At 37.3% G+C, this 23,998-nt stretch overlaps 1 protein-coding gene across 3 annotated transcripts in view; it reads right to left on the bottom strand.

Annotated features, from left to right (window-relative positions):
- PDE11A (phosphodiesterase 11A) overlaps positions 1-23,998 on the bottom strand; it is a 126,315-nt gene that overhangs the window by 60,864 nt on the left and 41,453 nt on the right. For all 3 annotated transcript variants that reach the window (XM_054174135.1, XM_054174149.1, XM_009906662.2), the window contains 6 exons: positions 14,491-14,580; positions 12,160-12,300; positions 8,521-8,585; positions 2,731-2,866; positions 1,644-1,719; positions 213-280 (listed from right to left, as the gene is read on the bottom strand). In XM_054174135.1, coding sequence (XP_054030110.1) covers positions 213-280; positions 1,644-1,719; positions 2,731-2,866; positions 8,521-8,585; positions 12,160-12,300; positions 14,491-14,580 — 576 coding nt within the window. The remainder of the gene's footprint in view (positions 1-212; positions 281-1,643; positions 1,720-2,730; positions 2,867-8,520; positions 8,586-12,159; positions 12,301-14,490; positions 14,581-23,998) is intronic.

Here is a 23,998-nt window from a genome sequence, read left to right as displayed (position 1 = left end):
GAGTTAGTCACCAGCCTCAACAAGATGAGAAAGATCAGATACAAGAAACTTGTTTTAATTAGGATGTAACCTTATGTGAGGAGTTCTGAGAATTAATGTCAGACCATAAATGCATATTCTTCTCTCCCTAGAGTAGTCTGAAGCAGCATTATCCAGAAATACCAAATCCTGCTAAAAAATATATTATTGCTGCAAAACCAAATGCCTCTTACTTCAAAGAGTCGTTGGTCAGCATCGTCAAAGGGTTTCCCATCAAGCCTGTTCAACACTTGAGCTACTCCTTTAAAAAGAGTTAATACAAATTATTAGCTTCATTCATCAAGTCACAGTGCAGAATATTGCATTGATTGGTAACTAACACTTAAAATATTCCAAACCAAAAAGCAAAAAACTGCAAATATTTATTCTGAAAATCATTGAATAGGCACAAGCACATGGAATTCTGATCATTTGGATACCGGGATTCAGTTAATCTTCACTCTCTAAGTAGAAAATTGCAAATCTGAAAGTTAGTCACAATGTTTTTCACAAAAGAACTCTTTTGTAAAGAACTTAACAACTTTGCTAACAGCGGTCCTGTAAGTTGTCCTAGCAATTTGGAGTAACTAGTATAATTCCCTGAATCAGTACCTTAATTCCTAAAATTTTAGTTGGTTTATCATCACCTGTATATGTATGTCCTTTTTTTACTCATGCCTAGTTCATAAATTGATTGAACCAATGGAAAAAAAAAAAAAAAAAAGAAAAGCAACTTTCTTAAACCACTTGAAAAATAAGAAGTGTTTAAAGTGCTTGGCTCTAACTGAACTAACACTGAGTTCTGCTGCCATAAACCATTTGTAGTTTATTTAGCTACAATATGCTGTTAGAAAAATACTGCAGGAGCTATCAGCAGTCAAAGGTTCAGTTTCTTTATATTTCTTCAATGAAATACATACTTCACAACAATGAACCCTGCTTTTAAAACCTCAATTCCCGTATCATCTCTGCTGAATAAGCTCAAAGACCCTGATCCCACATGGCACCGTGTGCCTTCAGCAATGCGTTACTGATCTCAGCTCTCACAGCCGCAACACTCAGGGATGTAAGTTTTGCCCTGCCAATTTAAACTGCTATCACTTTGTCTTGCATCTGTGAAAAGTGGAAAGTTATCAGAGGAACCTGGCACTCCTTTTTATGCCAACAGCAGGTAATAACACAGGGCAAATTGCAAGTGTAATATAGCTGGGAGGCACCCTATCAAACAAGCAATAAACCCCTGTCACATCCTGATCTAGTACACACCACTGCTACAGGCAGCTCTGATAACAGACACAGCCTCTCCAGTAAGTCTTCCCTGATTGTAGTTTATCATTAAAAAGGGCAAAAGACAACTTCACTTGACTGCAGAAACAGTTTGAGTTGTGTACAAAAAAGGAGACCCAAGAAAAGTATCAAAGCATATCAAACATAACATTGCTAGAATTTCTGTTTTCACCTCCTTAGCCTTCAGGTTTCATTACAAAGTAAGTATCCTAAGTATCATAACTTCTTAACAATATTCAGCTGGGGAAAGGAAGAAAAAGGAACACAGAATGAAAAGACAACACCATAATTAAATTTGCATTGGGACAAAAATTATGCAGATATTAGTATGGTCTTACCAATTATTTGGTGATTGCTATTCCATATAGGAACACACAGAACAGACCTTATATGAAAGCCAGAAATCTGGTCAGCCTAAAACATAGAAAGGAGAGCTTCCATAAGCAGTCTTTTACATTCTAGTAATAGAAGTGTTAAAGAATATGTTTGCATTTACAAAATTCATTCCACATAATTAGCACTCACTCAGAAGAAATTTCTGTTGAAATTTTGTTCACAGTAACATTATTCAAAAGTCATAAGGATTATTCTAAAAGTTGCCAAAGAAAATGCAGACATTGCCTTCTTTGCTATAGAAAGGTTACACTATTTGACTTTGATTCTTCGATTTGGAATTAATGACAGACTGCAACTAAGGCAACGTCCAGACAATTCTTTGATTACTTACACTGGTGGATTACTAGAGACAACTTCCACTTAATAAGTTTGCCTTAGTAATAGCCTTCCTGATTGTCCAACTGAAATTTGATTTAGTAAAGCAGCTATAAAAGGGGTTTGATTTTGTAAAGCAGCAATAACAGGGGTTTTCCAGGAAATAACATTTTCAGAAGAGGCAAGAGTGAGCAGGGAATTGTGCAGAAGTGCAAGATAGGAAAAAATGAAACAACAGGGTCAAATGCAAGATTTTGTATTTTTTTTATGCTGGTTGAATTGGTCCTGAAGTGCTGAATAGAATTTTCTGCCTCATTTATTGTTTTATATATAATATAGTATAAAGCACTCTGCCAATACTGAACAACAACAGCAGAATTTTCAGCAATAAAAAAAAATAAAAAATCAATTTCCATAACTATCAGAGCACTTGGTAGAGAAAGGTAGCATTTAAAAATAAAAAAAGAGAAAAAATCTCAAACAGACTTAGTAGCTGCCTGAAGTCAGACACTAATTCAGTGACTTATGTTTACTATACAAAGCCATGTAAACACCAGCACACCAAGAGGAGGACGTGCTGGATGGGGAAAAAAAATTTAAAAATTAAATATTCACATGGTTTACAGCCACTGAGATGTAACAATAAAACTGTGTTATGTTAGCAGCAACATAAAAAATATGATGTGTATTTACATGAAAAAGAGAAAATCTTACTTCAGCGTCAAAGCGAGGATCCTGACAGGCATCACTGATATTCACTGGGAGACCTGTGGAAGCTACGAGTTCAGCAATGCTGTTATTTATTAGCCAGTCAGAGTAAGATGATGATTTCTCCATGCTGTCTTTGAAACTATGGAAAGGCATAACAAGGGAAGAAAAGAATATAATCAACATTGCTCGGAAGTTCAGCATGTCTTATAGGCTTATTCACAGGAGCAGCAGAACCATTTAGAGCTGTTAATGTTTACTAAGTGTTATTTATGGAACAAGAATTTAGTATTTATTGAAAAGGTACATAAAACATTCTCTCCTTTACACAGTTGTTTTTGTTGGGTTTTTTTGTTTGTTTGTTTTTTTCTTTACTGAAAAGAACATTATTCTCCCAAGTAAATACAAAATTTAATAATTAAGCATATTTACATAGGAATCAAGATGAGGATTACGTCCGAAGTATTTCTGTGGGATACAGGCCAGCCCATGAAAAGCAAACAGTTCTAAATGATTATTTTTTTCTGTAGAGGTACCTAAATGCATATCATGTTAAGATTTTAGTTTTCCAAATTATTCTAATAATTTGAGGTATTTTTAATTAATACTTCCAATAATTTTTCTGTCAAGGGAAATACCTTTTTTCCCCCTATTTTGTTTTGAAATGCTAGAACTGAAAAGGGGATAATGAAGTAAGTCTGAAAGTTGGTAATGTAAGGTGGATACAAGTAGACATACAACATGGAGGAGAACATTAGATGCTAGAATTATGGGTATTACAATCCACCGTAGCTCCTCCAGAAAACTCAAACCCTAATCTTAAATCTTGTCTAATCAGCAGGAAAGGGCTTATTGATTCATCACAGACAGGTTTTTTTATATTGGCAAGGTGTAACCATTCATGTATGAATGAACATACGAATGTTTTGAGAAGAAAACTGAGTAAGAAAGACATTTTCAACACTTGAGAAACATTACTGTAAAAAATAAACTGAGTCTGAGCAGACATGGAGAAGACTACACTAGCTTGAAGTTTCAAAGTAATGCACATGAATGAAAGAAAGATGCACAATAAAATGCTTGAAAGACTCAATTGAAGTGACAGGATTGATTTTTGTTGGCTCCATTGATTTTTGGGAAACTAATTCAACTAAGTCACACATTTGAAAGAAAACTCAATATTCTTAAGAGACTATAAAGATAATAATGATTTACACAAATAAATCTAAGTGTATCTATTTCTGTTTCAGATAGGAATTTTGAGTGACTATTATAAAAGTTATGTGTATAATTTGACAGGACCATTTAATGATATATGATTTTTTTTTTAGCTAAGTGAAGAATTCACATTTGCAGGTTAACAATTATTTAAGAGTGTCAGTTCTTGAGAAGCAAAAACATCTTTAAGGAGTATAAGAATCTAATTTCAAAGCATGGTTCCTATTTCATAGCCTAAAAATCTGGATATTATCATTATAATATAAAGCACACTAAATCTGGACTGTATTATGGGTGTCAAGCATTTTAAACAGCAAATGAATTGAAGTAAAAGAAACAAGATATAATTTAGGAAGGAGTTTTAAAAGTATGACCTACTATGTTGTTGTTCCTGGCAAGTGCTTTGAAACTATACTCTGGAAGAGAGGCACTCAACTTTCACTGGGAGGAAATATCAGTGATTAATTCTGATGCAAAATACAGCCAGCTGGCTCTGTCTCCATCCTCACCAACTCAAAACACTCAGAAGCTACTCGAAAACCACAAGTAACAATCTTTTCCAAACTGCAAAGCTCTGAGTGAGTCCTGCTGGACTGACACAGGCAGCTGCACACCACCATCTCTGTCTTTCCCATGCCTTAGCAGAAACACTGCATGCCATGCAGGAAATTAAACCCTGCTGAAGAGCACAGTGCTGCAGGCTCCCCATATGCAGCTGCTTGCCTTGCTATATTCCCTAATGCTTGCCTGATAGGGATGGCAGAAAGTACAGCAGGAAGTGGTACAACCATAATCACAGGAACCTCCAACCCTCTCTGAACACTGACATGAACCCTGCCAGATCCTTGAGAAGCATAAAAATAGTGCAGGGAATGTAGTGATCCTTGAGTGCACATCATTCCAGGGACAGTGGTGGTAAAACAGTGCTAGAAGGGATTTTGGCACTTTCTCTGTACCAGGCCAGCTAGGAGAGAGCACAGGTATTTTCTGCCATGCCATAGCTCGGGCAGTTAACCTTTTCACCTCCACTGGTATTCAGGTTAGAGAACCATTACTTCAGCTACATAACCTGCCAAGTCATCTTCCATGCAGGTGAGTCCTGCCAGGAGAGTCCTTTGGACTCATTTCCATCTAGAATAAATCAGAACTGAACCTTCAGATCTTCTAAGATTTAAGTAATCTTATATCAAGGGGAGAGAAAATGGTGTGTGTTAGAAAATAGCAAACTGAACAGAAAAATGCCCTGTGGTCTTTCAAGGTATTTCTTTACAACCAACAGCAAAGGAAAAAAAGATACAAAATTCATTAGAATATTTTGGGACTAAACAGGTGAACTGCTATCAGTTACATGTAAGAAGGCAAATTTCTTCTAAAATTATGTAGGAAATCATGTTAGGACACAAAAGGTTATGTTGTCCTTGAAGTGTCTCTCTCTTTCAGATAAAGCATATCTAGAACTGTTCTCATTGTATAATCTCTTTGTATTTCACTAGAATTTCAAATACATAACATTTATGTTCACCGGTGTAATGATGAAGAAACTCAGCTTGCCATTTTTTTCCACATGAAACGTCTCATGACTTTGTATCAGAATGTAGAATGAAAAGGCCAAAATTCACTAGAATGTTCAAATGTCAAGGGCTCATGGCATTGTTCTGTATCCTAAATAACCTTTCTTTTCACGCTATAGCGCCAATAATTCAAGCTGTGCCTGTACTACATCCAAATGTGACGTCATATATGCCTGCCTAACCTTGGTCTTTGTAAAACCAACTTCCCTCTCCACTGGATGAAAAACAAAAGAGAAAACAATAAGTCTTTATATTAAGATGTACAGAAATATGCCTTTATAAATCTTATGAAGACTAGCTACCAGGTTGCATGTGCTTATTTATGTCTCAGACTACAGTTAAAATAACCTTGACTACGTGCAGAGCAGGCTACTACAAATTGCCTTTTTGTAACATGCCAGTATAACTATGGTAACAAGAAGTGATCCAGCTTGATTATCTTGACACTACTCTACATTGTTTTGACTAATCTGGCTATGGATCAAGTTTGAGAAAAACAGGAATAACAACCACATCCCTTGATATTCCTGTTCCTAAACAAAAGGAACGTATTTTCACTCATTTAACCGACCTAGGAAAGACCAGCTGCTACCCTGAAGCTCTTTATCAAAAGTAGTAACTTTTCATTCCTAGGCGAATCAACAGATTATTTATTCACATTTAAACCTTCTTATTTTTTATCACTTGTTTTCCTTTTCCATTTGTCTCACCATTCCCATCGCTCAGCTAGTGCATAGGGCATGGAAAAGATCTAGCTTTTATCTGTCTTTCCCAGTGGCCCTGGGCTTTACTGTCAGCTTGCACATCTTAAAAATAATATTACCCATATTTCTAGTGCTGTGAGATCAATCCTTGAAAAGCATTAAGAATTACGACCTGTCGTAATCTGGAGCACAATGTGCATATTCACCTTAATGAAGTGGTAGCTTCTTACCATGCTAGAGGTAAAGAAATAAAGCACAAAACAAGGCAAAGTACCCAAAAATATTTTGAAAAGCTGCTTAAAGGGCTGAAATATGGCAAAGCTCAAAGTAATCTAAGTTTCCTACAAGATATGGATAGCAAGTTGGACAGAAGGATAGGTTTGCCACTATGGCGGCCATTTGATATGGAAAATTCTTATTCGGGATCAGTATGAATTGATTTACATAAAAGGTGTGTACAATAGTTAGCGAGATTAGGCCCTGAAAGATAGGAGAAACTTCCTCAAAATAGCCCTGAATCTTCATCCATGCATTGGATGAAGGACACACATAGGACATCTTATGAAAACTGTTGTGTTTTATTGTCTTGTACAAATTAATACAGTAACCCCATATATACTAAACGCTTTCTACCATTACTTACTCAATGTTTCTCATTGCCCTTTCTCAATGTTTACATGCATTGCCCGTTCTCAATGTTTACATACTGATCAATGTTTACATACAGATCCTACTAAGCAAATCACACATTTCTGTTTTGACTGGGGACTCAAAGAAGATTTAGTCACAGGAACACAATTTCTAGGAATACATATTATCTGAGGTTTTTAGGCTTTCCAACTTGAGCAGAATTTAATTTTTATTGGAACCCTTTCAACACAACTGTAAGAAGGAATTTGTATGAGATCTACAAACCACCCAAAGTAGTTTTAAATTTTTTATCTCACTAATCATAGGATGGCTTAGGTTGGAAAGGAGCTCAGAAATTGTCTACTCCAACTATGCCAAACACTGTTTGTATGTTCTACACAGTCATTTCCTGGTTTCTTCTTTTAGATGCTGTGCTGGGAGAGTTGCTCTCTACATCTTCCTGAAAGAAGGTTGTAGGGAGGTGGGAGTCAGTCTTTTCTCCCTAGTATCAGGCAATAAAAGGCCAGAAATTGTGCCAGTTTAGATTGAATATTAGGAAACACTTCTTTACCAAATGAGCGGTCAGGCATGGGAATAGGTTGTCCAGGGAGGTGACGGAGTCACTGGTTTTGGAAGTGTTCAGGAAATGTGTACATGGCACTTCAGTCTATTGGCCATGGTGGCCTTAGCTTGATGGTTGGACTTGGTGATCTTAGCAGTCTTTTCTAACTGAAACAGTTCTGTGATTCTATGCATATATACATATGCACACATATATATAAAAACATGGGCACATATATTTATTTAATCAAGTCTCCATTTGAAGAAAGCAGCAGTCTTGCCTGAGCAAAAACTATAGGCTCACACTATTCATCAATCAGATCTACCCAAAGTTCCATAAGACATTAAAAGTATGCTCAAGGAAATTTACAACCACATGAATCATAGAATCATAGAATCAATAAGGTTGGAAAAGACCTCAGAGATCATCAAGTGCAACCTGTCACCCAAAACCTCATGACTCCTAAACCATGGCACGAAGTGCCACGTCCAATCCCCTCTTGAACACCTCCAGGGAAAATGAATGAAGTATGCAGAATGTGGAAACCAGCCAAAACTCAGTCAGATTTGACAACATTGTTTTTTCTCAGACTGCATTCACAGAGATTAAATTGTTGCTGATTTCACTTTTGGGAATTTGACATGACAGAACCACAGATTGTAAGGAGGAAGAACAAAATGTCTCCTCTTCCGGCTTTGGTTTTCTTGTTTTTCAATTCCCTGCCCTCATCCTCTCCTGACACAAGACAGCAATAACCATTCATCTGCCTTTTCCAGTTGATGTGTTGTATGCAGTGGTTACACAGTGTGATGGTTTGAGCTTTACCTGGAGTCCAAAAGCCCAAATGGAAATAGATGTAGACTCCCTCCCCCTCTTCCTTTTCCCAGTAAGGTAAAGCAAATTAAGCAGGAGAAAAGAGAGGTAAGATCATGAAAGAAAATGGTTTGGAACTAGTTTGGAAGTAAAAAAAGTTATTTTTTTATCAAAATCTATATACAGCAGTAACAGGGAAGGTTACAAAGGTATAAGATAAAGTGTAAATAGAAAAGTATACAAAAGCAGACCCAGAAAAATGAAGCAACCTATTACCACAGAAGGCACGGGCACTAACCTGTTTTCAGTATCAGCATTGCATTTTGGAGATAACAACTCAAAAGATTTGGTAAATTTCACCACCTGTCACAAAAAGAGAGTAACTTAAAATTGTTGTTAAGATGAATGAATATGTAAGAGTACAGTAATGTAAGGTTCTTATATTTAAACTGCATTTTTATTCAATGGTCTTTCAATAAAAATTCAGTCTGTATTCCCCCAATGGAGAATTCATCTTCAAAACACATGCTGTGCACAGTTCACTAACAAACAATAAAAAAGCCAATTTTATCTTCAGAGTCCTTCATGAAACTATTTCCTGCAACAGTGTATGCTTCCCTTTGAAGGTCTTTGGAACAGGAATTACAGAGCTTTACCCAAATGTACTATTTTTTTTAACACAGGAAAATAAATGAAAAACCCCACATTTTTACTACTAATGTCAACCTATTTTCCTTGAGTGTATGTACCAAAAGCATGTAAGTGAAACATTTTAAGAGTGACTAACATGATATAGAACATAGGTAATGTTTTTGGATACTTGTATAGGTCCCCATCTTCCAGTTCAGTTCCATATTGCAAAAGCTTTTTACATGATGTAAAAAGGATGATATTTTAGATGTGACTCAACATTGAATTAATCTATGAAGATATCTTTTCTAATATATAGGTTAACCTTCCAAAATAGGGGGAATCAGAAGAATTACTAGCTTGCCACGAGAAAGACAAAATGGGTGGCAAATTAACTTATTCCTTCAAATTCACCTATGATTTATGAAAAATTTTAGGCTTGATTGAATACCTTGGCTGTCCACACTTCAGAATTTGGTCTAGAGGAATGAGAACTCACTGCCTGTGGTTTTGAAAAAAACACCACAAACCCACCACCTTCCGTGCTCAAAGGTAGAAATAACACCAGGAGCTAAAAACTGAAGTGAACAATGCCACCCACAGCCTGTAACTAACACGATGTAGTATTCTGTGGAAAAATAAAAATCATGTTATACTTGCAAACATAGTGGCATTTCATAAGAATGGAGTAGAACTGTATCTTGTAATTATAAAAGCAGTGTGGGGAGTCTAGAAAGAGAAAACAATCTTGAAACATTAAAATTCTATAACAGAATATATAAATGAAATACAAACTTCAGTCTTGCTTTTATGAAAGGTAGTGTAATTTAGGGTATACTTCACTGGAAGTATTTAATTTCCATTAGTCTAAGTGAAATAAGAATCACATCTTTCCTCCAGAAAAGATTTTTTTTTTCCCTGCCATCCACAAACTTTAATCTCTGATAATCATTTAGACTTGTCACAGCCCAGCAACATATAATCAGTTACAGAGTCAGTGGATCAGAAGATACTTGGATAGAAAAAAGAATGATATTACAAGCAACAAATTTATCTTTCAACTGCCCCTCGATTCAGTAGAAGGGACCATACTTTGTTCCTAATGAAAACACTGAAGGGAGCTACCAATATAAAAGCAGTTTACTTATTTTACTACTACTAACAGTCAGAAAAGCATTACATATTTTTAAAGAGGCACTCATGTCCTATGAATGGCATTCCTACAAAGTCCCAGTGAAAGATCTTGTCAAAACTGTGCGAAATCCAGCTCTGACAAATACTTTCATATACCTTATGTCCATGTGTTCAACTTAATAGAGCTCTGTAATGAAATAATTATTCCTTGGTCAAGTGGACAGGGCAAATGTAAAAATCAAATATACTTCAGTATTGCTGAAAGTTGTATTTTCACTTCACCTACTCAATGCAAAAGCTTCTTCCTGTCACAAGAACAAGCATCTTTATGTAAATGTGTCTTTTCCAGTGGATTTTCTCTAAGGTCAGGGAAAAATTTCTAGGTCAAAACAACAAGAGGACTTATCTATCCACAGCATTTTCATCACTGAGGAACTAAGACTGTTTCTCATTGTTCATTTTGTAAAGTATTAAAGAAACTTGTTAAAATGTGCAACCATGTGCTCCCAAACATACCCTTGGTAGAGTGACTAGAAAACTTCCAGGAAGAAGTAAGTCCTGTGTTCCACCAAACATAGCTGAGAAAACTCCCTGTGTTACAGGTTCAGCCTTTATTGTCTTGATGTTATTCCACATTAAAATACTGTATTTCATACCCCCACCCCCCAAAAAAAAAAAACAAACCAAAAAACAATTCAATGCAAGAAGTTCAGAAACTGGCTACTGTGAAGACACTGATTAGATGGCCCTAAAGCCCACTGAGTTGCTGAATAAATAGGATGTCAGTTCACAAAGTCTTGATGTGCTTGTTTGTTATTTCTGAAGCACTGGTAGTCTGATTAAAGATGTAGCACTACACACTAGAATAGAAACTACGCAGGTATTTCAGTTTGCTACGGTTAAACAACGGCAGACGTGAAGGTATGAACATTATAGAAAGACCCAAAAATTCTTTATTGGAATGTATGTAGAACAGGTTAGCTCTAAAAATAAGCAGTAAAGGCTTGGTTGATGATGCAGCTATTTCTTGTTCTGAAATTGCTAGCAAGCACCATCCATTTGATCTTAAGACATTCGCCTGAAAATGTTAGCAAGGTCATAAATTCCAGATAAATGTAAATGAAGTTAGTGGGTATGTGATGAAAGAAAGGAACTGAGCAAATAAATATTTGATAACATCAGGTAATTTTTCTTTTTTAAGCAGACCACAGGAGCACCTTACTTCTCAGTTAATCTGTCCTAGCTGTTCTGTTGCAATCACTAAACCTACTACACGCACAACTGAGAGCCACAGAATATCATCTGGATCATATCACTCATAGATAGACATACAGACTCATAGACAGACTTACAGACATCCCACTAAATGCCTTCAAAATGATCAGAAGAAATCATGAATGTACCTTTCAGTTTCCATTTGAAAAAGTGGCTATATTGTTTTTGGCTGGGATACAGTTACATTTTCTTCATAGCAACTTCTATAGTGACATGTCTAAGATCTGTGATGAAAACAGTGTTGGTAACACAAGGATGTTTTCATTATTGCTGAGTAGCGCTTGCACAGTGTCAAGGCCTTCTCTGTTTCTCACTCTGCCACCCTGGTGAACAGATTGGATGGTGCACAGCCGACTGGGAGGAGATGCAGCCAGGACAGCTGACCCTAAGTGACCAAACAGATATCCCATACCACATGACAGCAATAAAAGGAGCGTAAGGAGGGAGAAGGGAGGCACCTCAGAACTGCAGCATTTTTCTACTCAAGTGGTTGTTACATGTAATGAAGCCCTGCTTTCCAGTCAATGACAGAACACCTGCCTGCTGTTTGGAAGTAGCATATGAATTCCTTATTTTGCTTTGCTTGTGCACACAGCTTTTGCTTTACCTGCTAAACTTTATCCCAATCCATGAGTTTTTACACTTTTACCCTTCCAATCCGCTTCCACATCACACTGGGGTGGGGAAAAGGGAGTAGCTGTGTGGGGCTTTGCTGCTCACTGGGTTTAAACCACAAGGTTTGGCATTGAAAAAGCTGTACCTAAATCACATGTAAGAATGATATGACATAATTGCTGTCCAGTACTTACATATGACATCAAGCAGGTACATCTCAATAAAACCAGCTTCTCCACCACTCAGATACTAGCCTGTCTACAGGATGTGCAGCCATACTTACGGGTGATTCAATATCTTCCAAAAGTAATACCGAGCACCGCTCACACTTCAGCAGATTCTGGGCCCGATGCATAATTTTCTTAACAATTTTCTCTAAGTCAGTCTGTTCCTCAAAGAGGTCATTCACTACTTCCAGTAAAGCCTGCATAGAAAGACAGAAAACTCTTGTGTCGGTTGAAGAATTAGTAAGTATGTGGAGCATTACAAAAGAGGTGTAATCTCTGGGATTGCTTTTAATATGAGTGACCCACTGAAAATGTCACTCAGATAAGGATTACAGCAACATAATTGGGATGAGGGTATCCGAAAACAGAAGTTAGTGTTCCTTAGATCATAACTGGGCACAGTCCATTTCCTGGTGTACAATGGAAATCTTGCAAACTATTTTACTGTGGTCCAAAAATGAAACCATGGTTATAATGCACTCTCCAAGCACACAGCATGTATTGAGTTACTTTGTTTGCTATAATTGATTTTGCTGGTGCAATTACACTTCATTTTACTAATTTGTTACCCATTTTACACATTCAAAGCTAGAAAGAAATACATATCAACACTTCATGTCCCAACACCACTCTGACCTAGTCTTTACCACTAAAAACATGTCTGTAAAGTACAATTCTTTAAAATGAAGGGCTTCCCCTCTCATTTTATCAACTTCAAAAATAACAGGCCGTGTTCTTTCTTGCCATGGGTCCAAAGAAAGGTGCTTTTTCATTATGCTCGTTTACAGCATCAACGCTAAAGAAAATCCATGTTTGTGAGCTTATAAACTTAACTTTCTGTTCAGTGGTTATCAGCAAAATGTTGATCACAGTCACTAGAATTTGTCACCATTGGTGCCCAGTTTGATAGGGAATGCAAAGTATGGTCTTGTCCATCACATGCTACTTGCCAATTAATTTTAACCATAGAGCAGACAAAGCTAAAGACCACCACCATGTCAGAAATTCAATTAAATACAGGTTATTGTGTAGCTATCAAATGGCAATTATATTTGTTACTCCTGGCATGCTGAAGTGACAAGAAGAAACAAAGAATCTATAGATCCAATCTAATCTCCTGATGTGTCCAGCAACTAGAATTTAACATTTTCTAATGATGGATGAGAATGTCCCTAATATTTTTCTGCTGAATGTCTCCCTCAGAAAGTTAAACACCAACTCCTCAGAAATCTGTTATTGTTCCTTGCAGGCTAGGAATTTTGCATCAAATTTCATGTCTCTTTGTAGTCAACAATTTTGTTTGAACAACATAGAGAGAAAAAACAACTTTGGCAGAAAATCTTTTTTCCCCAAAGTCTTCTCCGCATCTCCACACCAAAATATAGTGCTTTGTAGTCAGACCTGGACAAAACACAAGCTCAGATACTTCATGACCTTTAAATACACACACCACTCGAAAGGGTTGTGGTTAGTTTTTGGAGTAATGAAAGGCATTAGAGTCCATACACAGAAAGCTCCAAAATCCTGAATACACAAATGTCAGTGCTCAATACACAGACCCATCCTGTAGTTTCCCCTGCTTTATGAAGCAACAGTAACTGCTGGTGGCATTTTTACTGAAACTTTGGAGCTATGCTCTATGGTAAGCACCATTTCATGCCATTGAAGGAAAGGTGGGTTAAAATAACCACAACAATAAAAACACACACACACAAACCCCATAAAAAAACAAACAAAAAAACCCACCTGACAAATTACAACTCCAACAAAAAAATACCCCAACAAAAAACCCAAATCAAAACAAAAAAAACCCCAAACAACAATGATTTCAAAATCCTCAAAATTACCACTTGATTTCTTAATAAAGACAACTCTGAGAACGACATGTGAGGTCAGCATTCCAATTCATGCATGGCATCAGCAGTCATGAATAATGTGAATAATGAATCTGTGCAGTTATGTGCTGTCAAAACTCCTCACGTACAGGTTTTTTCTCGCTTACTTTTATAAAGAGATATCCACATTATTTGCACATGAATTGAATACAACAAATTTATGATGGGAAAGGTTTGGTGTTGCTGGAGTTTTATGAGAGTTTGAATCTCTGCTAATGTAACACTCTCTCCTTCACTGTCTCTGTGTCACAAACACAATTGTTTGTGAACTACAAAACAGGGAACTGACATCAGGAAACAACAGCCACTACCATGAGCATATTTCCCTCCCACACCCTCTGCTTGCTGCCTCAATCAAGACAGTGATATGTTGAAAATGCATTTTTAAAAATAAAACACAGCTAGAGCTATCTGCTTAGCAAATACTGATACATGGCTCGAATGTGAAAGAACAAACGGGTTGATATTGGTCTAATACACATTTTTACTTACCCTGCTTCTGTCGTATTCCTTCCTTGAAGCTGCAAATAGCTGGGCATTGGATATGGCAATCCCACAGAATGGGAGATACATCTGCATCACCTAGTATCAAAGGAAAGTCCCAGTCATTAAAAACAACTGCAGTGATACTCATGTTACTAGTAAAGAGACCTAAACTTGGATGTCATGTCCCTGAAAAGTCATCTCACTCACCCTTCAGCAGAATGAAGAACTCAAAACAAAATTGTCATGGGCAAGACACATGAATGGAGGGAACAGAGATGAATGAGTAGGGAAGAACAAATGCACTAAGTTCACGGGTTGCAGCAGTGAGTGTCCTCTGTTATTTGTCTGGAAAGCTGCAGATTTGTAAGTCTATAAAATGTCTGCTGAAGACTATGATAAATTCTTGCAGACACTGCAGCTTCCCTAGGAAAAGTATTTGTTATTTTTCTGGACAGCTTTTTTTTGTTTGTTCTAAGCTCAAGAAGTAAGCTTGAGTCACATTCCTGCTAATTGATTTTGGAGAATGCCAGCACAGTGGAACAATAGTCCAAAACGATTAGTCAGAAAGCTGATTGTCTTATCAACAAGGAACAACAACAACATGCCTGAGAAATTGGGCCTTAATGTATCATCCTACTTTAAGAGAAATTGAACTGGGAAAAAATTTTGAGGTTCACAAGATGACTTTAGGCTTGCTGTGTGAAATTAAAGACTAGGTTAGTCTAGTACTTGTAGGAGTGGTACTCTCACAAGGATCAAAATCCAGTAACATTAGCATTTTTAAGCCATATACTGATAACAAGTCTGTGGCATACTGACACTGCTGAGTCATTCCCAAGCTTAGTTCTGAGATGTTAAGTAAATTTTATAGGTACTGAATAACATTTGTTTTGTGTTTCAGAGCAGAAAAAGTTTAACCTGAGAAAAATCTGATCTCTAGTGCAATTACAAATGCTATAGCAAGACTGGATACTTTTTTACTTAAAGAAGCGTAAATACTAGTATTTATTGCCCCCAATATGGGAATGAAAAGATGCATTTTTCAGCAAGGTGTCTTTTTTTTTTTTCCCCAAGAAGAAAATACAGTTTTCCAATATCAAAAAACACTGCTCTCAGGAATAAAAATTCCAAGGCATTGACTCTATGTAGAAATTAAGATCCATAACACACTGGTTTAAGAAATGTCAAGAGTCTGGAAAGCTGCTGACTTAGTTATTCATTTCACCATTCAAACTAATTGTGTAAAGTGCAGCACAATGAAGGCAGACACCAAGCTGTTTAAGATAATCAGTAAAACAAATTAATAAACGCCCACAACAATAAAGAAAATAATAAAAAAATACTGTCAGGTAGAAAGGAGTCACCCTATGATAACAGATAAATCGATTGTCCATGTTTACCTAGGAACAATCAACAAATACAAAAGTCTACTGTTGCTCCTCTTTTGTACAGTAAGGGTGACTGCTGCCTAAACTGTTTTTGACAAATTGTAATACAGCACTGAATAAACAAAGAATAAAGACATTTCTAATTATAAGTGAATTTTAAATCACATTGTTTTTAAAACCAAAGCTGCAGAATAGAGTAGAAAGTGGTTATCACATTTTGGTCTTTAATTTAAATCTGTAGTACTCAAGATGGCTTTGCATGCACCTCCAGCATGTCAGTGTTGTTGGTGTCGACACACTGTACAAACATTCAACTCTTATGTGTCTGAGCTACATACTGTAAGCATATGGTATTGTTATGTTTGATTCACTTAATGGACTTTCCCTCCAAAGAGAGTCCAAAGTGCTGAGGAAATGGCACATGTCACTATAACCTTTTTTCTCCTTTGAAATGATAGGTCCTCCAAGGTAAAAATATATTGCATCACTGAACCATAATGCACTGTAATTCTATTCCCATTCCTGCTGATTACTGCTACTATTTCTCCATAAACAGAGGGATGTAACTTAAAATGAGTATAAAGCACAGCCCATATTTTACTGTCCTAATTCTCCAGCATGGATATGCTTCAGTAATGTACTGCTGACTTCTAGAAACAGACTAAGTTTCATTGTAAGAGAGAGTATTGAAAGGATGTTGATAAATATGTTAAAAACATGATAAGCAGCATGTGACAACAAAGACACAGACAAATGAGATAATTATTTAAATTTGTCTTGGTGAGACAAGATCTTGTTAAGGAGACACTTGCTTTGTCACTGTCTGCTGATCTTCCTGCTGCACTCAACAGGCCAGGCCAGCTTGCTTTTAGCACCCAATGTCTGCAAAGATTTTACCAAGTAATCGTATTACACAGTGAAACCAGCTCGATGCTGGAACTTGTAAATAAACCAGACACCTGGTCCAAATATTGAGTATTCCACATACCCAAAAATATTGGTGTGAAACTCATGGGAAAAGGCCTAACATATCCTTCTAAAGGACATAAAATAATTGCCCTTTGAAGGGTTGATCATTAAGAAAAATCCCAAACAACAAAAACATTGAAGCAAAATGGACTGTACCTGAAAGAAAATCATCTACAACTGCTTTCACCTAATGACAGGAAAAGAGCCTGAAGATTTATTAAACAAAGCAATTCCCTAAGAATATAAAACCATAACAAAGACAGCTTTAACATATATATCTCAGTAATTAATTCTGTCAAGGAAGATTAGTTGTGGCATATTAAAAAACAAATCAGTAAATATGTAACAATATATTTTATAAAAATGATGTGCAGTCTGATAAGGTAATCTAATTAAGCAGTTGGAAGAGAGCACCTTTATTTTTTTTTTTCCCCATGCCAACTATAAGATGTTTAGATAAAATATCTGTAGGTTCATATGATTATATTGTAAATTGCTTGAGCATTCAGTGTCCAGGTAACCTGACCCAGTTTCTGATACCTAGTTCTCCAGCAAGACCCACATACTTGGATAGTAACTACACTCACCCCACAAATTCACAGTGGCACAAGAAAGCTAAAAAAGCTGTGTTCAAACTGTTCAATATTTTATCAGGGCAAGAAACCTTCTATGAAAACAGGGTAAAGTAATGGGCACCAGTTCAATACTTCACCCTCTTCATTTCAAAATTCTATTATCTTGTTATTTTATATTGCAAGTTTTAAGATGCTGCTACCAAGAGAATGAACAGGATAAATATCAGAAGCTTTAATAGTCAATCATCCAACCCCTTACATTTTCAGCTAGGTCCTGAAGCTAATGCATCTTTTCTGCAAAACTACACCATTAAGATCAAATGACTACCCTCACCATAGTTACATTTTCCTTCCCATAGAAGGTGTCTTCACACATCTCCAAACTTATCTTACCCTATTTAGGAATACAAGTGTTCACATCTGCAGATCTCAACACATCTTTGCTTTTTTCTTGGTTTTGTTTTTAAAATGGCAGGCAATAATACAGACAAGAAAGCTGCATGCATGCAGACCCGCAATGCAGAAACTTATTAGCTAATCGTGAAGAGCAGTCAGTGCTGCAATGGCAGCACACTGCAAAGGTAAAATGCTTCATGCTTCCTGGCTGGAAAGCAGCTCTGAGTTCAGCTTCCAGATAAATGCAATGACATTTACCTTGCCTCCCCCGCATGTGGTTTTTTGCCCACACTAAGCGTCCTTGGAGAGCGCTTTCTGTCATAATATAGATATAATCATAGTTATAGTCTAACTCATGGCTTTTGACATATTCCAAGCATCTCCCCAGCCTGTGGTCACAAAAGAAAACAATTTTGATGCCTGATGGAAGAGAGAAGTCTCTCAGTACACTTGTGTATCCAATCTGGCACAAACTCCATGTTAAGCTCTCAGTAAATGTTGGTCTGGTTTGACTGATTTCGTTAGAGGCTACAGGAGCCACTTCTCTTTATACAGCTTGCTTGCTAAGCCTGTGGGGAAAGGGACCTAGTATAAGCTTCCTAGAAAGCAAAAAAGTAATTTAAAACTCCATGTTCTCCTATAGTTTCAAGTTATAAATGTTTTGTTTTATAATCAAATCAGGGGAGCTAGCTGCCCTTTGAATCATTTCCTAAAGTGTTAAAAGTAGGTTCAGAGAATTAAACATTCAGATGAATTCTGAAAATTATAAACAAATCAGTTGAGAAGTGGTTAAGCACAAGCACTCATTCAAACTCCATTACCTTCTGCCATCTGTGCAGTATCTAGGCACCTATGAACATCTCTGATAACGTCTGATTGTCACCCAGGTCTGCAGTTCTCAGAAGTATTTTCCAACCCAAGCCTGGACGGAGCAATTGCTTGGTAGAGACACCCTGTGAATTATGTGCATACAAATAGGGCATACAGCTCCTGCTCATATCAGCAGAGGCTCTTGGGCCATTTTCTATTGTCTCTGACTTTTTTTAATTTTCAGATTCCATTTGCTTATTATTTATGCAGTACCATAAAAATGCCCTAATTCTCTCAAACACTGGGTGGCATCTCTGTCCTGTAAAGCTCATTATCTAACTATGAAAGCTGCAAAAACCCTGAAAAGGACCACTAGAGCATTTTTTCAGCTCTGCCTCTGTGCTTGCCAGCATCAAAGAATTACTGGCACACCTTCAAACTAGGTAACTTTGTCACCAGACAGATTACAACACGTCTCCTGTAGAAGCAGACTTACTGCAGTTTTAAAGCCTGAATCCTATGTAGGTCATTGCCCTCACACGCCATGGCATGGAGAGATTATCACATGCAGGACCAAGGGGCAGGAAAGAGCAGGAGTGCAGCTTAAACAGGTTAAGCATCAGCCTTTTTCTGGGCCCTCACCACTGTTCTGTAGTTTCTACAGCACAAACCCCATCTTCTGCCTTTTCTGCTACATACATAAAATCTTTAAACTGGGAAAAGAAATGAACACACTGAATATAATTTGCAATAATACACTTGTAAAACTGCTTATACATTCAGAACTATACACACCAACTAATCCTACTTCATTTTTCTGGCAGATATTTGAAGGTTGCTTGCCCCAGACGCCTTACAGCTAAACATTATTCATATCTGCCATCACTAGCAGGAGGTGAAGCTCAAATAAATCTAAATAAGCCACACTGAATTACTTCATCCTACACACCAAAACATTGGCAGCAGCTATTAGATCTATTTTTAACAATATTCTGTAAGACATATTTAAGCACTGAATTTAGCACTCGGTATAAAGTGGGAAGGAAAAGAAATCATACGGTAAGTTTCCACAGAGCACCTCCTTTCAAATGCTGTTGCTCCAAATAGGAAAACAGTTCCTACTAAAGACTAGAAAGCCACAAATAATTTAAATATATGTAAAATTGCTACTATGCAAGGATGCAATCTTCTTATCTCTTCTATGCAAAACCCTGAGTATTTTCACTGGAAAGTTCTCCTTATTTTACATAGTTTTGATTCAGTGATGCTCAGTACTAAGCCCTGTCCCAGCAAACACTTGTCCTGAAGGGACAAACCCGATAGCATGCCCTAACCCAGACAATGGGTTAAGCACCATGAGTGTGCAAACTTGGGTATTTCCTGGGGTCCAGATGGTCCTGGTAAATGTGTGGCATGTCTAATTAACCTTGTAACACCTGTGAACTGTGTGTGGATATGCCCCATCCTATAGGTTCAGCTATCTGGCTTCTCTGTTACCAAAGGGTGTTAATTGTCTTTGGACAGTATTTAAACCAGCCAAGACAATAGGCCATTTGCCTTGTTCTCACCCAGAAAGCAACAAGAGCCAAATGCTGCTGGAGTTGCAGCTGAAGAGCTTGTCCTAGCAGGCAAACCACACCTGGGCCTTGCACTTGGATCAAAGCAACCAGCTCTCTGAGAGCCCTGAAAGGGGAAAATCCCTGAGAAAACCAAATCCCAGAAGAGACGCACTGCTACAGCCCATGAATTGTGCATGGGAGCAGAGGTGCTCCTTAGCTCTCTCCAAGCCAAGGAAAGGTGACAGAGCACATGAGAAGAGAGAGACCCCTCAGCCCTCTCCGAGCCAAGAGCCTTTTGAATCATAGTTACAGCATCTGGGAAGATACTGGACAAATGAGCAAGCTGTGAGTACCTGGCTAATTAGCTACAGAATCCTCCTTGTGGGAAAATGCAGATTGTGGCACCATCATTTCCCATTGAAATCGCTGTATTGGAAATTATCAGGTTTGTGCTTAAATCATTTAACTGTTTTCATATGTGGAATATGTTACCCACAACCCAGTAACAGAACCTGTAAAGATACTTTGTAAATAAGTTACATCGGTGTCTGATGGAAATACTGCTGCCGGAAATACTAAATATAAAATATAAATATATATTTTATTACAACACTACAAACTGCCACTCAGCTATTCAACATGGGATACTAAGCCAGGATTTCCAGCAGGAAAGGTTGGGATAAGAGGAGGAGAAAAGTTTAGCCATAATAGTAATTCTATTAAAGTGAGAGGTGTATGAACTAAGGAGGTGTAGCACTCAAAGACAAAAAAGCAGTGACTCAAGGAGCATCGCCATGCTAGAATCCCAATGTCTGGCATTCAGCACTTAGTAATGAGGGTTCAGTAAATGCACATCAAGCTTGAAAGTAAGGAAAAGTCACCTTGCAGGCAGATTGTGTAAGGACTGCAAAGTTAAAATAATACAATTAAACCAGTAAACCATCACGCTTCTGTATCATAAGCAAGTTGAAAGCCATAGAGACTAGATTTCTCACTGCAAGATCTACTAAGGATTCTCATATCTGCATGGTGGAGGTATGCATCAGGTCTGTATGACCACTTGCATTTAGAAGGCCATTAAATCAACCCAACAATTAGAGATAATGTCTACTGTTTCCATCCATTGGTTTTGAAAGTTGGCAAGGCACAGTCCTTTGTGGCAAAGCCCTACAATGCACTCTAGGCAGCTTTATTTAGTTTGTCTGAAATAATATTAATGAATAGCATCTTAAAAGGTAACAAACATCCTCAAAATCACAACTTCTACCCACTAATTAACTTTCTCTCCTTCAAAGGCTGAATCTTGGCCATCTTTAACACATCCAAAGTATATCATCACCTTAATAAAAGCCAAGGTGAGAGGGTTCACAAAGGACATTTTAGCTGTGTAATGTTTTCCAAAGCAACCAATATGGGTTGTTACTGCTTGGCTACTCACTCCTATTTGAAGATGAACAACTGCAGGTCAGCTCTTGGGCATGGGAGCCCATGGTGATTATGTAAGGCAGGCAGTTCTGCAGAGCCTTAAACCTCAGTATATCAAAGTTTTGGGGAGAGTAAAATTTTACAGCAGCAATATCATGTCATAATGTTTTTCTAGATGTTTTAGCAGCAATATCATGTCATAATGTTTTTCTAGATGTTTTAGTAACCAAAGTAACCATCCTCAATCCAGATAGTTTTCTGTGTTTAAGTTTATTCTCCTTGCCTCTTGTCCTGACACTGGGTGGCATTAAAAAGAGGCTAGCTACACCCTTGTTGCAATCACCCATCACCCCTTTGTACCCACTGGTGAGATCCCTGCATGAGCATTCTCCTCACTGCTAAACAGTCTCAGTTCCCTCAGCCTTGCCTCATAGAAGAGATGTTCCAGTTCCCTAATCACCTTTGTGTACCTTTGGTGGGCTCTGCTAAGTATGTCCACGTCTCTCTTGCACTGGGAATCCCAGAACTGGACATGTCTCTATGAGTCATAAGCAAAATTTGATCCTGCTGTTGCATAAATACCATGTATAGTTTAACAAAAAAAGAATTTAGTTCATCTATATATAACAGTCTGCACTGAGATCACAGTGATTACTAAAATTCTATTCAGGTTCTTCTCTCATATACTTCAAAAGGTGTTTTGTGATTTTTCAGGAAGGAAGATTACGTGAACAGTAACTTTTTTCATGATGGGCCTTGTTGAACAGGGAGAGAATGTTTCTGGAAGAGCTTGTGGCTGAGGCCAGATCCTTTGCTGTGCTGAGCTTGTCTTTCAGTGAGGTGGCTGTTCATGCCTGACTAAAGTTCTTCCTTCTAACTGAAATTCCATCTGGAATACAAAGCCTGAATCTAGCACATAAACCAGCTTGATTTCCCTGGTTAAACTACAAACTACACCTGATACAAGTTGAGCTCCAATGTCTGCCCACTGTTTGCAGCACTACTCCAAATGGAATGAAAAGAATTTATCCTGTTCAACTAGGAAAAAACAACCAATCAAAACCCACAAATGCAGCAAGTTTTCCTAAGAATTTGGGTGACAACTTTAAAAAAAGCCAGGGACTCAGAACACCCACTATACTCCCTTACATTACTACTTGCCAAATGAAGCATTCTAGCGTTTGTTAGGCTACAGGAACTTCACCCCAAAACAGAAAAAAATCTTTGATGGAATGGGAATATCCCACAAAAGACAACATATGGCACAACTCACTTTTCCTTTCAGCACATTATTTTATGTCTCATCTCCAACTGGAATGCATCGGTACCTTGACCCTTTCTTCCATAACACACAGAAGCATCACAATACAACATAATTACAGAATTTTTTTGGACATATATTCTTATGTTATTTTGTTGAGTTTCTCTCTAACATTGTGAAAATTGCCAGTGGTGTTCTACCTTTGCCTCTTTCGAGTTTATGTATATTTAGTGACTAATATCCTTGTTACTGAATGTCATGGCACTTTACGCTGGTGACACTTGCCTACACTTCATACATTTCTCCTGAGGAAGCTGTTCTTATTCTCCTTTCCAGTTTTTAAAGGGAAAAATAATTGTAAAGAATACAGTGTATTCTCGGAATATTATTGTCACCTATGTATTTTTTCTTAGAAATGCAATATTTTTGCAAAGGTGCAGAATCTTATTCTAGCAGGATTGATTATATGACTAGACACAATTGACAGTGCTGTTATTTGAATCTGATTATGCCAACTAGGTAATCTGAATTACTTTCTACTACCACATTTTCAGAATTGACTAAAAGCACTATAGCACTTACAGCACGTATTGGAATATTTACCTGTATCACATTGTGTTCATGTTTAACATGAGGAAGTAGGGCAGTAAACCCTGCAAACCATTGCCTTTAAGAACACAGTTCATAAACCCTCATGCTGAGCTCATATATGAAACAAACAGGACCAGTGTATAGTAATAATATCAACTTTAGAACAATTTCCATGCAAAGTGACAGCAAATTTGCTGGGGAAAAAAATTGTCTGTAAATCTAGATAGTATCTACTAAATTAGGGACAGATGAAAACTAACACCAAGACAATAGAATAATTTTCTAAACCACAAGTAAAGGAAACACAAACCCACTAATCCTTATTAGTTTTAAACGAAAGAGGCTTTTGAAAGACCATCAAGAAGTACAGAAAAATCCTTAATTATCTTAATGAAACTATTTACTGAAAAGCACATTGAACAATTATACCACCTCTCCTTTTCTTCATTATGAGCACCATTTAACGGAACAACAGAATAAAAGTAGCTCAGCCAAATACTACACTCATCACTGTGAGCCTGCAGTAATAGCACTGACATC

This window comes from Dryobates pubescens, chromosome 2, assembly GCF_014839835.1.
Source record: "Dryobates pubescens isolate bDryPub1 chromosome 2, bDryPub1.pri, whole genome shotgun sequence".
In the NCBI taxonomy this organism is placed as follows: Eukaryota; Metazoa; Chordata; class Aves; order Piciformes; family Picidae; genus Dryobates; species Dryobates pubescens.
The sequence above is the reverse complement of the archived record's forward strand: the minus strand, read 5'-3'. Positions and strand labels throughout refer to the sequence as shown.